Here is a 16104-nt window from a genome sequence, read left to right as displayed (position 1 = left end):
CGACGGCAGCGGCCCGTGGGCCTCTAGTGACGAGGGGCCTCAATTTTTTTTTACTTTTTTTTTTCTTTTCTGGAGATCGATGTCATGACTGTGCACTGCAGACTCAGGTAGGAGGCAGAGAAGGAGAGAAAGAGACACAAGAGTTACAGGTAATGGAAATATATATTTTTTTTCTTTCTTATTAAAAACTTGGCCTATTTGAAAGGAGATTGATTTAATAAAAATAAATGAACGAAAAATCAATATACAGTATATATACAGTATATATATATATTAATATATTATTATTATAGTAATTGGCTATCATACTGCAATATAAACTGAGTTTTATAGTGAAAAGAGCAGCTTTATTGGTCAAGATTGAAGGCTCTATATATAATTGCAGGAAATTGCACGTACAGGTTCATTACATTTAAAAAAAAAAATCTGCCGTGGAGGGGGTCGTGCCGGACACCCTCCAAACCACCCCTTGCCTGTCCCAAAAAAATAACAAATTAAATAAATAAATATTTATAAAAAAAATTATAATAATAAAAATCTTGCACCCCCACTTTCAACTATAACTAGGCGGCCATGCCTGTATATATATATGTATATATCGATCATCACACGTAATATAGACAATTTTAAAACGATAAAAGAGTAGCAAAACAGTGCAATAGTGTAGTGCTGTAGCTTTAGTGATTTTAGATCACAGGGACTCAAACCCATACGCTGTAGCTTTAGTGATTTTAGATCACACATGATGATGTCACAAGAGCAGGCGTCTAGTGAACTGCACTGGTCCTCATTCTCGAACGGACATACATGAAAGTTACCAAGGAATTCCTTCGTAACTCGATTTATAAACGTATTCGGCATTCTCGAACGGCTTCGTATTGTAAATTCGTTGTAGGATTTACGAACCTCGAAAAGGCAGTCGTAAGTTGGACAGACCGGTGTGCGCCTGCGTTTTCAAAAGCTGTCTTTGGGAGAAGTCCTTGGGGATTCTGTCACTTCGATTCTACAGACATCCGTGGAATTAAATAATTATAATGATAATAAATACAACTATGTCTCCATGTATTGGTGTGCACCGAGTTTATAACAGCTGTCTGTGGGAGAAGTCCTTAGGGATTGTGTCACTTCGATCCTACAGACATCTGCGGAATTAAATAATTATAATGATAATAAATACAACAATATTTGTATCATTAACAATCACATTTTACATATATAGTTATGACTCAATGAACCATGTCCGAAAATAAATAAATAAATAAGAACTGAACCCAATCGTGTGGATGTAGCTATAGTGGACTAGACTATTAATATTCCATATACCATCTTGTTCTCCATGATATTATTTATTGTTGGTTTTATTTGTATTTTTACATTGCTTATTGTATACATTGTAAGAGCCAGTGACGAAACATTCAAATAAGCGCTTCCATCACCACCGCGGTCCTCTCCTGGCTGTTAGTGAACCTCTCCTGGCTGTTAGCGACCCTCTCCTGGCTGTTCAGCATCGCCTGGACCATGTTGCCACGGGCACAGGCACTCAGCCCCCCGTCCACCAGCACTGCCCCCCTGCCCCCGTCCAACATTCCACTGCTCATCTTGCCCGGACAACAGAATGCTGTCCTAGTCTGACAGCGATTAATTGCATGGATGTAGGATGAATAAAGCCTTTAAACATGGATTTGATTTACTTGATGTTGTCACTATTATTAGATACAGTTTACAATTTATCTCAAGAACTAAACACATCACTTCAGTAATATGTCAGAGAATACACGTGGCAGCACTGGTGGACAGCAAATTTGATTAGATAAAAATATTATCATCGTACAGCACAAGTACACCGCTGCCCCCGTCCACCAGCGGTGCTATGCATGCCTGTGCCCGTGGCAACACGGTCCAGCCGGTGCTGAACAGCCAGGAGAGGGTCACTATCAGCCAGGAGAGGGTCACTAACAGCCAGGAGAGGGTCACTAACAGCCAGGAGAGGACCGCGGTGGTGATGGAAGCGCTTGCGGCCACCCTGGCCCAAATAAAACGCACAATTACTCAGTAGTATTTAAATATTTTATACCCAGTTTCACTTGTGCATTGTATGTTACTATTGCACTTTACTGTTACATTTGCACTCTGGTTGGATGTTGTATTGTACTTGTGCTGTATAATGACAATACATTTGAATCTAATATAATTTTGAGATCAGTCGCAAATCGCTTCCGCACTTGTTGGATCAGGAGCACGGTGCAGATGCCTCCTTTAACATCGTCATTCTCATCCATGAAAATGCATACAGGAAGTGTGAAGTGTCTTTCTCACCTTGTCTGTTGATGATGTCGATGAGGATGTCGATGACGATAATGGTGCCTGTCCTGCCGATGCCTGCACTGTGGAGAGAAGGAGTATACGTTCTTCCTTAAAGATACAATGAATGGAATCAGGATTATAAATTCGTCCTTAAAGATACAATGAATGGAATCAGGATTATAAACTCTTCCTTATAGACACAATGAATGGAATCAAGATTATAAACTCTTCCTTATAGACACAATGAATGGAATCAGGATTATAAACTCTTCCTTATAGACACAATATAGAAAGTCTGGAAAATTCTGACTTCCTACTAGCAAAAATGCAATGGAACAGCCCTTCAAGTGAGCATTCCTAGTAGAACTTGGATATGATTTCCCAGCATATGATTTTATAGATTCAGTTATCTGACGCCATGTTTGCACATTGAGTCATGTCCTTCAGCCCTTTTCTACTGGTGATGTATTTGAAGCTTTGCAAGCTATTGATTCCAGGAGCACAACTGGAGAGGAGGATAAAGTGGATTATTTTATATTTTTTTTAACTGGTTGCTCCGTTTATTACAGAGCAATTAACACACATATTAATTCTTTCTATCTCAAATTGGTACACATATTTATAACATATGCTATTATATAAAGGCGGTAATAGAAAGTATCTAAATAATTACAGACCAATTTCCAAGTTACCATGTCTAGCTAAAATCCAGGAATCTCCACTAAATAACCAACTCAAGGCATTTATTTCTAGTTACTCTGTTTTAAGTCCACATCAATATGTTTTAGAGATTCTTAGAGACTATCTCAACCATTACATTAGTTACAAATAATATAGTATCCGCTTTAGACAATAAGAAATATTGTGCTGCTCTTTTTGTGGACGTTTGTGATCTTTAAAATACACTTTTAAAAAGGGGAATGTCACCCATTTGAATAATTCACATAATGTTCTTCCTGTGCCCCAGGACAGCACAGTCAATATTTGTGAACACGCACGTCGCACCACTCTCCCCTAAAGCTAGAAATCAGAGAGAGAATCCTTGAATATGTGATGTCAGCTGGATGTATAACATGGGGTTGCTCCATAGACAATGAATGGACCACTGGCTTTGTGGAGCCATAAAATGTGTAGCTCTCACACCAAAACAAGGTTCATATTCTAGTATTGCGAACAGGTCTGAACCAGAATTGAAAACTTGTGTGGTGTCCATGTTTCTTTCTAGATCTTTTGGAGCCAGACCCTTGGAACATATTGAGGTTGTAATGATGACCTCCCATCAGATAGTATAAAACAGGGTTGGGGGTAAATTCACCCTCATTTCAATTCCAGAATTGGGGTTTCTTCAACATCAAGTGTAAAAAGAAGTATACAATAAAATAAATAGAAAGTTGTTTGATTTGATTTTGATTTGAGAGAGAGAGAAATAGGGAAGAGAGAGAGAGAAAGAGAGAGAGAGAGAGAGAGAGAGAGAGAGAGAGAGAGAGAGAGAGAGAGAGAGAGAGAGAGAGAGAGAGAGAGAGAGAGTATTATTAGTATTAGACATAGCACCTGAGCTCTGCCGTTTTGTTCAAATCTAGGTTACTTCCTTTTGTTTGTGGCTCATATTTTTACACTAACCGCCAAGAAAGCAAGAAGGCAATGTGTGTGTGTGTGTGTGTGTGTGTGTGTGTGTGTGTGTGTGTGTGTGTGTGTGTGTGTGTGTGTGTGTGTGTGTGTGTGTGTGTGTGTGTGTGTGTGTGTGTGTGTGTGTGTGTGTGTGTGTGTGTGTGTGTGTGTGTGTGTGTGTGTGTGTGCGTGCGTGCGTGTGTGTGTGGGGCACTTGGGTAGGTAACCAGCTTGTCTTATATATAAAAAAAAAATTCATTGTGTAAGGTGACCGTTGAGTGTGGGCGTGTGCAGCATGTATGTGTGGCTGGTTGACAAAGAGGCACTTTACAATTTAACATTGAAAAACTAAATGAACTCTTGTGTAACCATTTTAGGATATGTGTGAGATGATGAATACAATATATCTGTTTTGGTTTTGTGGAGTGAAGCCACTTTAAGTGTTACAGGTGTGTAAATGTGCATCAGTGAACCTTCTGCTGAACCTGGAGTGCAGAGTGAGACGTGTACGAGGCGCTGAGCAGGCTGCATTACTAGACACCGACCAAACAAAGAACTCCACAAGGCCACACTATCCTATAACAGCTCCTGTGTTCACAGTGCAGGTGGGAATATGTCTGTGATAAGGAGAGGAGAGGTGACAGGGGAAACGTGTTAGGTGTTAGGTTAGTGGGTTAGGTGAATGTGACTACTGGTACATGTTCTGCTCGCTGAGAGAGAGAGAGAGAGAGAGAGAGAGAGAGAGAGAGAGAGAGAGAGAGAGAGAGAGAGAGAGAGACAGCAATCAGATAGACGTGTGTGTGTGTGTGTGTGTGTGTGTGTGTGTGTGTGTGTGTGTGTGTGTAGTTGTCTGTCTTTATTTGTGTGTTGAGGCACTGAGACGCAAGGTGTGCTGAAGCATTTAAAGGTTTCACTGTTATCTGTTATAATCTCAACAACCACCAACGGCCTCTCTCTGTGTGTGTGTGTGTGTGTGTGTGTGTGTGTGTGTGTGTGTGTATGGGGTGTGTGTGTGTGTGTGTGTGTGTGTGTGTGTGTGTGTGTGTGTGTGTATGGTGTGTGTGTGTGTGTGTATGGTGTGTGTGTGTGTGTGTGTGTGTGTGTATGGTGTGTGTGTGTGTGTGTGCGTGTGTGTGTGAGGAGGAGCAGGAAGTGGTTCAATCACGCAGTTGTCTGAAGCACTGGAGCTGTGTGGTGCTGTTGCACTGACTACAAATATCTGTCAGGTCAAATTTGGCCTCTGAAAACTGTAACAATCTCGAAAGGTTTAATTAAAATGGTGAAGATCTTTGTCAACGTAAAAAAAAAGAAGAAATGAGCCTCTACTTCCTTAACTCATTCAGCGCCAGGGATTAGCCTTGCCCCGTTCTAGCTATGCCACGCTTTAAAAATAGGGGTGCGTCACCAGAGCTATATCTATATTCTATATTCTAGCTATGGAGACAATACTATAGTCATATGACAGTTACTTTCTTCCGTCGAAAATGCAAAAAAGAGATATTTTTTTCATGCATACGTTTGAATACGTTTGAATATAAGTATAGTTTAGGAGTGATCCGGGATAATTCCTGAAAAGTTGAGTTATAGAGCGCTACGTGTATTCTACTATAAGCGTTGGCGTTTCTTGCCTGGACACACTACTATTTCCAAATCAAATGTATATAATAGGTATTATGTTTCATCATGAATGCAAATGCGGGGGGTCATGCCCGCAGCGATGTGCAACACAAGTAATAAGACAGGAATGAGAATAGGACATTTGTGCAATAATACAATGTGCAATAATGCAATGCAATAATACAAGTAATAATACTAACAGGTATATGTACATAAAGTTTACAAGAGCATGGTAGACATGCTAAGGTCCTGCGATAGTGCAATACACAGTTAGCTACGGATGAGGCACTGGGTCTTATGTACACTACTATACAATGCTATGCTATACAATCTACTATGTGTCCTTATGCTAGCTTGCTATATCCATCTGTTTACTATACAAGAACCACTCCCGTTCTTATTTTTTAAAGTGACCCTTTCATTGTGTAAGGTGACCGTTGAGTGTGGGCGTGTGCAGCATGTATGTGTGGCTGGTTGACAAAGAGGCACTTTACAATTTAACATTGAAAAACTAAATGAACTCTTGTGTAACCATTTTAGGATATGTGTGAGATGGTGAATAAAATATATCTGTTTTGGTTTTGTGGAGTGAAGCCACTTTAAGTGTTACAGGTGTGTAAATGTGCATCAGTGAACCTTCTGCTGAACCTGGAGTGCAGAGTGAGACGTGTACGAGGCGCTGAGCAGGCTGCATTACTAGACACCGACCAAACAAAGAACTCCACAAGGCCACACTATCCTATGTGTTCATGCTAAAGTGACTGCTTAGTGTGTGAGCGTGTACAGTGTGTGTGTTGTGTGTGTGCTCATGTGTGCTTGTGTGTGGAGAGTTCAGTGTTCAAGACTCTGATGGCCTGGGGGAAGAAGCTGAGCCGAAGTCTCTCTGTCCTAGTTGCTGGTGTTCGCAGGCGTTTGCCTGACCGCAGCAGCTAGAACAGGCTGTTGTTGGGGTGATGAGGGTCTTTCCTTATTCTGCAGGCTCTGGATTTGCACCTCTTGTTATATAAGGCCTGCAGGGGTGGTAGTGCAATGCCAGTGGTACGCTCGGCTGAGCGCACCACTCTCTGTAGGGCCTTCTTGTCCTGTGCCGTGCTGTTTCCATACCAGGCAGTGATGTTTCCAGTCAAGATGCTCTCTACAGCTCCGGAGTAGAAGGACTGGAGTATCTTCCCAGATACTCTGAACTTCCTTAACTGTCTCAAGTGGTAGAGGCGCTGCTTCGCCTCCTTTACGACTGAGTCTATGTGTGTTGTCCATGTTAGGTCCTCTGAGATGTGGACCCCCAGGTACTTGAAGCTGCTCACCCTGTCCATGATAGCCCCGTTTATCCTCAGTGGGGTTTGTGTCCCCTGCTGTGTTCTCCTAAAATCCACGATCAGCTCCTTGGTTTTACCAATGTTCAGGAGCAGGCTGTTGTCCTAGCACCAGCATTCCAGTACCTCAACCTCCTCCCGGTAGGCCTTCTCGTCGTTGTCCGAGATCAGCCCCACCACCACTGTGTCAAGTTTCAAGTTTCAAGTTTCTTTAATAGTTGTCATACAGAAGTACAGAATACTTTTATACAAAATGCTTCTTACTGTTACGCTCCAGAGACTGTGCAAGACAAGATAAGTATGAAATAAAATAACATAGTATAGCATGTAAATTAGAAGTAAAAAAAAAAATGAGGTCACAGTGTTCAGTATAGACATATGTACAATGTTCGATGCAGAATAGACGTAACTGAGTTACCATATAATCAGGGCCGCCTCAGGGGGTGTGCGAGCAGTGCGGTCGCACAGGGCCTCGCGGGAAGGGGGGCCTCGCAAAAAAAAAAAAAAAAAAGGCCCCCCTTCCCGCGAGGCCCTTTTTCATGACAGACCTCAAATCTAGTTTTGCTTATATGCTTATATATTTCACATTAGACACGTTTGTAGAATGTGTCTGACTTGTTCCTGGGTCTGCAGACATACTCACTATTGGAGCTCAGCCTCTGGGGTTCTGCAGCAGACATACTATTGGTTTCAACGAAGGGAGTGGTTTTACTTACATCATGTGTAGTACGCCGGCGTGAGTCAGCTGCGTTTGACTATTTCGCGCGTGCAGCTTTTGACTATTATGCTTAGTTATGCCAGCCAAGATGAAGAAAGAGGTCGGTCATTATCAGTCGGTCGGTCACCAAGGAACATTGACGAAAGGCCTCTCGCTAGCGGGACAAATGGCCGGAGCCTTGTCATGGTATAGCCATGATGATGTCGGATAGTAGCTAGCTTAGCTAAAGGCTAACTAGCGTTAGCTAACCTAGAGACAGCACATACAGCCAAGATGAAGAGGATGGTCGTTTGGCAGATGAACTTCGTCAACTCCATGCGGTTGTCTCCATCTTCTTGGACGTTTGGTGAGTTTTTAACCTATTCTATTAACTCTATTCTATTCCCGCCGTGGACATCTCTCTCTCTCTCTCTCTCTCTCTCTCTCTCTCTGGAGCTAAACTGGCCGACTAGCTGTTGTAGTACTACTAGTAGCTAACGGTGTGTGGCCTGGTGTCAGCACCTGTATGTAGCCGCATAGCTTGCTTCTGCGTTAGCTAATGGTTAGCGATAGCCTGGTTGAGCTAACTGTTAGCCAGTTAGCTGTTTAGCTACGACGTTAGCTGCCGGCTGCGCTCGGCTGGGAACGTTCGTTTGATGCTATCAGTTAGCCTTGAGTTAGCTGTTAGCTTGTGCTACGACCATTGACATTAGCCGTGAGAATAGCAGGGGGTTATTTTTGTCCCGCCAGCGAGAGGCCTTTCGTCAACGTGGAGACCTGTGTTGCGGCCTTTCGCCCTGCGTTCCTTGGTGCAGGTAAGATTAATGAAAATCATGACATTACCCCACTCTTCCTTCCTTCCCCTCCCGAATGTTTTGTTAATAACGATGTTTTTTTCCAGGCAAAACATAATATGTTACTTCACAACATTTGGAGATACGACATGTGCTGTGTGTGAATTCATTGTCTTGGTCGTTTGTGTAGCTTGGGTAGCGTTGGGCCGTTGGCCAAAGCTGTGTGTGGCCTGGTGTCAGTAGCCTACCTGGCTAGCCTTTAGCTGTCGGCCATTGGCTCCTTGCTGCTTTGTTTTCTCTGGTATAGACCCTCTTCTCTTTGGATTTAAGTGTTGATCTTTGTCCTTTTGGATCTATGTATATTCATGTTGCCTTTGTGAAGTTATCTTTTCTTCTGTTTTGTTCTTTCATTAAAAGTTGAATATCCTTTAGGGGGTCATCTTTGCTTATCTCTCTCATACATGCTCTCTCTCTAACACACATGCTCTCTCTCTCTCTCTCTCTTTCTAACACACACAGTCTGCCTATGGCGGCCTTTCTCGATGGCTAGGCTGTGCTCGCTGAGTCTGTACCTAGTCAAGGATCTTCAGTCACAGTGCTCAGGTATTCTGCCACTGTGTACTCTCTGTTTAGGGCCAAATAGCATTTCAATTTCTTTCCAATGTGTCTCTCTCTCTGTACACTGTATATTGACTGTAGAACGGGAGCTCTCTCTCGCTCTCTCTCTTGCTATATGTTGACTGTATCATGCCCAGCCTCGGGCAGCGCTATTATTTACGAATATGTTGACTGTATGAAAAATGTATTAAATCTCGCACAGGGCCTCGCATTTCTCCCAGGCGGCCCTGCATATAATATACAATACTGTGCAGTGTACTAATACAATACTATATAGTGCAAGGCAGAAATGGGATGAGGTGCAATTTAGGTACAATTTACAGTGGGTGTACGAGTTGTAGTGCAAATCCTTTATCAATAAATATAAAGTGTGTTTGTGTGGTTTAAGTGAGTGTGTGCGTGTGGGTGTGTGTGCTGTGTGTATTTGATGGTTGTTGCATAGTGTTTATTGTTCGTTTAGCAGCCTGATGGCCTGGGGATAGATCGTCCGCAAACTTCACTATGGAGTTGGAGCTGAACTTGGCCACACAATCATGTGTGTATAGTGAATACAGCTGGGGGCTCAGAACACAGCCCTGGGGGGACCCGATACTCAGGGTGATGGTGTTGGAGGTCTGACCCCCCACCCTGACCGCCTGGGGCCTTTCACTCAGAAAGTCCAGTATCCAGGCGCTCAGAGCGGGGCTCAGACCCAGCTCGATCAGCTTGTCCACCAGTCTGGTGGGCACTATGGTGTTGAACGCTGAGCTATAGTCAATGAACAACAGTCTCACATAGCCCCCCTTCTGGCAGTCTAGGTGAGAGAGGGTGCTGTGCAGTACTTGGGAGACCGCATTGTCAGTGGACCTGTTTGGCCTGTATGCAAATTGCATAGGGTCCATATCACTGGGGAGGGAGGCACAAATGTAATCCTTAACCAGCCTCTCAAAACACTTCATGACCACAGAGGTGAGTGCCACCGGTCTGTAGTCATTAAGACCTGTTGGGGAGGATTTCTTTGGTACCAGTATTATAGTAGACACCTTGAAACAGGCAGGGACCACGGACTCCGCCAGGGATAGATTAAATATGGTGGTGAACACAGGGGCTAGCTGGTTAGCACAGGACTTAAGTATACGTCCTGTTATCCCATCTGGGCCAGCTGCCTTCCTGGTGTTCACCCGCATAAATGCTCTTCTCACACTGTGTTCCGTCAATGAGAGAGTGCCCCCGCCCCCTCGCGGATGCCCCCCCCCTCCACGACAGCCGGCGCGTCAGTGACGTCGTTAGCCGGTGAGCTAGCGTCGCCACTGTCTGCACCAAACAGCGCGTAAAAGGAGTTGAGCAGGTCCGCGAGAGAGGCGTCGGCATTCTCCATTGAGGGGGCGTTGACTTTGTAGTCAGTTATCGTCCGCAGTCCTCGCCATAAGCATCTTGTGTCGTTCTGGGCCATTTGTGCCTCCATCTTATCAGCATACGTCCTCTTAGCAAGTTTAACAGCCTTGCGCAGAGTATAGACTGTTCCCTTATACTCCTCCATGTTTCCTGTCGCTCTGCCCAGGTTATAATCAGTGGTGCGAGTTTTTGGAGCTGCTCGGATAGTACTGTCAACCCACGGTTTCTGGTTCGGGAAGACTCGGACCGACTTTGTGGGGACAATACTATTAGCTAGTGTTGCTATAAAGCTAACAACCACATCCGCAAACTAGCTGACGCCACTGGAGCTTGTCTGAAACATACCCCAGTCGACATCATCAAGTGCGTCCTGTAGCGCTGTCTCTGATTGGTATGAGTAACTAGAAGGGATATGAGGACTGTGTTTATGTGTAAGGAGGGATATGAGGAGGACTGTGTTTATGTGTAAGGAGGGATATGAGGACTGTGTTTATGTGTAAGGAGGGATATGAGGACTGTGTGTATGTGTAACTAGGAGGGATATGAGGACTGTGTGTATGTGTAACTATAGGAGGGATATGAGGACTGTGTGTATGTGTAACTATAGGAGGGATATGAGGCCAGTGTACAGTATGTGTAACTTTTTACTTGTTCAGTGAGAGAAATCCAGTCTGGCTTGGATTTGAACAAGTGCATTGAAATCTGGCTTTCTGTCACTTTATCCTGCATTCTCTTCAAAAGTTCAAAATTTTTCCCCGTCAGGTTTGGACAACCATCCGTTGTCACACCAGCCAGCTCGTCCCATTTAATTCCCAACTTGTCCAAACATGCATTTACCTCCGTGAACAAATAACTCCCGGTTGTTGTCCCTTTCATTGACTGCATGGCTGCCAGCTCCTCCGTGATTTTAAAGTCTGCAGTTATCCCACGTAAGAAGATGAGCAGCTGGGCAGTGTCACATACATCGCAGCTCTCATCCACAGCCAGGGAAAAATAGTCAAAGTTGACCGCTCTGTTCTTCAGCTGAAGCTCCAGATTTTGTGTGTGATGTCCTCAACCCTCCTTGTTACAGTGCGTCGGGAGAGTGGCACGTTCTCCGGGCATATTAGTGCTGCAGAGTCCAACAAACACTCTTTAATAAACTCTCCGTCAGGGTGGCCGGGTAGCACAGCGGACTAAGCGTCTGTCTACCACTGCAGAGACACTGGTGCCTCCGGCTTGGCCGCTCGTCATTAGGGGTGGGAATCACCAGTTTCATCACGATACGATACGATATCGATTCTTTGGACAACGATACGATATTTGCCGATATCACAAAGTCTGCCACGATACGATACGATTCGATTCAGGTGCCTGCGATCGATATGAGGCGATATTATGTGCCCATTTAACACAATCAGTCACATTTAGATCAACTAAAAAAAGACTACGGAAATATCAATTGATGTTTTTATTTTTGAGCTCTTCCAGACATTTAAATGAAAAACAATATATTGTTTTTAATACAAATAGACCTCCTGTTCACTTTTTATATATTGAGCTTTAAACTTTAAGTAAAATGTTTTGGAACTCACAACACGCAAGCTAAAACCCCTTCCTCTCCCAAACTTCCTACAATTGTTTTATGTTGCATGATGATCATGAATACATATATTATGTATTCATGTTTAAATATCAACATTATCTGTCCATCCTCAGTAACACACACACACACACACACACACACACACACAGAATGCCCCTCAACCCAGTCCCCCACAGAAAGGTAGACTGCCCAGTGCCCCCACCCCTGCTCTTTCCCAAGTCCCCTCTCCTCTCTCCTCTCCTCTCATGGTTAGCTGCTTAGCTTAGTTAGCTCACGTTAACGCAACGTTAATTTAGGTATTTAACGCGACGTGGGCATAAAGGAATGGCGAGGATGGAAAGCATGTTAGATGCATTTAACCCCTTGTGGGGGAAAAAACAACAGGCACTTATTTCGGGCAAAATAGGCGGACACTGAAGCAATACTATCTAACGTCTACACACGGAGCTGCACTGAGCTAATGTTGTTGTTCCGGCCGGGCGGATATGCTCACGAGGGGATTTTCAAAATAAGAGTATCGCAATATGAATCTACGAATTTACGTTGCATCGATCCTATTTGATTATTGATAATAGATCGATATATCGATCTGGATCGATGTATCGTCCCACCCCTAGTCGTCATACTGGCTTAATTGGCAGAGTCAGCGGGAGGGAAGCCGGTGGGTGGTAATCTGGTCGTTGTAAACAGCGACTCCTACAGGTTGGTCAGGGCGCCTGCACAGCGAGGGAGGGAAATGGTGAAGGTAGTGTGACCTCCCACGTGTTACACTTCACCAATGAGAGTCCTCGCTGCCAGGTGAAAAGAGGCTGCTGGCTGTCTCCTATGTATCGGAGGAAGCATGTGATAGACTTCAGGGCTCCCTAGACTGACCAGTGGGGGGCACACAACGACCAGGAAGAGGAGGGGGGAATTGGCATAACGACTAAATTGGGATGGGAGGAAAATACAGAAAATAGGAGAAAAAGTGGATAAAAAAAAATAAACTCTCCGTCAGAAAAACACTTACTACTTCTTGCGATTTTGTGGGATATGATTAACTTGTCTTGACAGCTGCTTCTCTGGGTGCGCAAAGTTTTGTAAAAAGTCCTTGTTGGTTTTGCAGTTTAGCTCGTAAAGCATCTTATGATGAATTGAAAATGGGGGACCTTGATGTAAACAAGACGAAAGTCTTTCTCTGGTCTGAATCCCCTTAACAATTGTACCCATTCTGCAATCTGTTAATAAACTTTTCAATCAATCAATCAATCAATCAATCAATCAATCAATCAAAGACTCCCTTGCACGCTCTTCATCCAACCAGTTATTGTATTTCTCTTCATGTTTGGTCATGTAGTGCCGATTCAAATTGTAATCTTTGAATACGGCGACCTGTGTACCACAAACTAAGCACACCACTTTACCTTTGACTTCTGTAAATAAATATTTAGCAGTCCATATCTTGTTGAAAACGCGCCATTCGGTATCAACTTTTCTTTTCTTGGCGTGAGCTGACATTTGGATGGTTAGCTGCAGGCAGTGGTGCAGTGGTGAGTTTAACACATCCCACGTCGGAAACGGCTTACGACGTGTTTCAAGTTCATGCGAATTCTGCCAATCCACGGCGTACAACGTTATTGAGATCATATTTAACACTTTGGTCGCCAGGCTTATATTCACAATAAACCATCCCACGCCAGCTCTATTTGTCTATGGAGAAGTTCCCCTTCTTTGCAGGGCTATAACTTTTTAAATTGTATTGCTAAATTGACATTACTATGGCCCATTCAACGTCAAGTATCTATTGTTCAGGGTGTAGCAACGTTATACTTTTTCATTCACATATTCATACTAAAATACGGTCTAAAGTATAAGTATGTTTTTATCGTTTTCTGCAGCTTTCTCCAGAACGTGATTTATAGCCCTAAATGCATTATATTGATGATCAAATACAGTTTGATAGCAATCTGCGCGAGATAAAAAATGGACGTGCTTCTAGAAGTTACTACTTATCATCTGATGTTGACCGGATGGGGGGGGGTCGTTTATAATTCCGTGGCCAACGTTAGATGATTCATCTAGTGTGGGTGATATGATCATTAGAGCAGTTTGTATCGAACACGTTAAAAAATAACGCTGAAACTTACCGTAGCTTCCTCGTAGCGTTGGGCGATGAGCGTGGAGCAGAAATATTCCTATTATGGGATGTAGAAATATGCGATCCATCTCCAGGTTGTATAATAGTATATACGTCCAAATCATGTTGTTTATCGAGTTATTGGTAACGGATTGCTATCCATTGTGTCTAGCTCGAGTCCTGGGACTATTAGCGAGTGATTGGACCGAATTGGAATGAGCACCAGCTTCCGTTGCCTGTTTCCGGTTTGGGCGATCCGCCGATCGGCCACCAGATGGCGCTCTTGAACCGAGTTGAGAGGGGATCAACAGTAGATCTCAAGTCTCCGGGGGAGAAATATGATTGCGATCACAGATTTTTGAAATATTGATATCAAAGACGTGGTACGGCGTCTTTGGCAGAATGAGCATGGCGGGGAATGACGTGGTAAGGCGTTTTTGGTGACCATAGTGTTAATTTTTTCGCCATGTTATTCATAATTCCCTCACGGAGCCTCGTCTGATGCAGTGGGAGCATGCACAACTCTGCAACGCTTCAATACTGCCGCCTGGTGGATGATCGGCGAGTTGCCAAACCGGAAATGGATGAGTCGACTCCTTCAGACATTAAGCACCCCCCACAGCCCAAATGGAATGATAAAAAAAATAAAAAATAAAATAAAATTAACATAAAAAAAAAAATATTATATATATATTTTTTTACCAATAGTCGACTAACGGCAAATTTTGGCCAATCATAGTCGACCATCCAAATCCTTAGTCGGGGACAGCCCTAGTGTGATTACAATATCCCCTCACCAGCACTCCACGCTCATGTATGTATGTAATGAGATATCACTATCTTTCTATCCTTTAAAAACTGCTTATGTGCAACTTAAACACTCTATGAAAGACTCCCAGCTATTAGCCATTTCATGATTTATTACTGGTGGCAGTTATGGTGCTCATCATTGTATCCTCTATGATAAGGTTGATTGGTAATATCTGGCTTAGAGACGGAACAAGTATTGGAATGTGTTTATCTACCTCACAACCAGGCTGGACTGGAACTTTGGACCCTATCTAACCCGTTGGCTCAGCTTCAGGTGCCTCAGGTTTCTGTTTTGTACTCTGTGGACAGTATCTCAACATAATGTACTCTGTGGACAGTATCTCAACATAATGTACTCTGTGGACAGTATCTCAACATAACTCTGTGGACAGTATCTCAACATAATGTACTCTGTGGACAGTATCTCAACATAATGTACTCTGTGGACAGTATCTCAACATAATGTACTCTGTGGACAGTATCTCAACATAATGTACTCTGTGGACAGTATCTCAACATAATGTACTCTGTGGACAGTATCTCAACATAATGTACTCTGTGGACAGTATCTCAACATAATGTACTCTGTGGACAGTATCTCAACATAATGTACTCTGTGGACAGTATCTCAACATAACTCTGTGGACAGTATCTCAACATAATGTACTCTGTGGACAGTATCTCAACATAATGTACTCTGTGGACAGTATCTCAACATAATGTACTCTGTGGACAGTATCTCAACATAATGTACTCTGTGGACAGTATCTCAACATAATGTACTCTGTGTACAGTATCTCAACATAATGTACTCTGTGGACAGTATCTCAACATAATGTACTCTGTGGACAGTATCTCAACATAATGTACTCTGTGGACAGTATCTCAACAGATTTGTACTCTGTGTACAGTATCTCAACATAATTGAAAAATGTGGTTAATCTCAATGATCTTTCGAGTGTGTGCTTATAAAATAGTAATATTTAGTTGTACATTAGAAATTGCTCTCGACATCGATATACCATATCTTAAAGGAGCACTTCACCAAAAAACAATGCTGATTTATTTTACACATAATCTCACACACATGCAAAAACTCTAAAAAAAATTTGCACAAATAAATAAAGTTTGACAGTTGTTGAGAGTAAATTAGTTTGAATATGGCCACCAGTGATGTCATTGGGGACATTGCATCCTTGTGTTGTGTTAATTATGAAATGATAGGGTAGCAGTAAGGTATTGCTATTTTTTCATCTACATCATTTCAT

General features: G+C 43.0%; 1 protein-coding gene across 2 annotated transcripts in view; it reads right to left on the bottom strand.

Moving 5' to 3' along the window:
- ptpn11b (protein tyrosine phosphatase non-receptor type 11b) overlaps nucleotides 1–16104 on the bottom strand; it is a 206636-nt gene that overhangs the window by 31245 nt on the left and 159287 nt on the right. For both annotated transcript variants that reach the window (XM_084332718.1, XM_084332719.1), the window contains exon 12: nucleotides 2317–2384. In XM_084332718.1, the coding sequence (XP_084188844.1) occupies nucleotides 2317–2384 (68 nt within the window). The remainder of the gene's footprint in view (nucleotides 1–2316; nucleotides 2385–16104) is intronic.

The sequence above is a fragment of the Notolepis coatsorum genome, assembly GCF_963971535.1.
Source record: "Notolepis coatsorum genome assembly, chromosome: 17".
Taxonomy (NCBI): Eukaryota; Metazoa; Chordata; class Actinopteri; order Aulopiformes; family Paralepididae; genus Notolepis; species Notolepis coatsorum.
The sequence above is the reverse complement of the archived record's forward strand: the minus strand, read 5'-3'. Positions and strand labels throughout refer to the sequence as shown.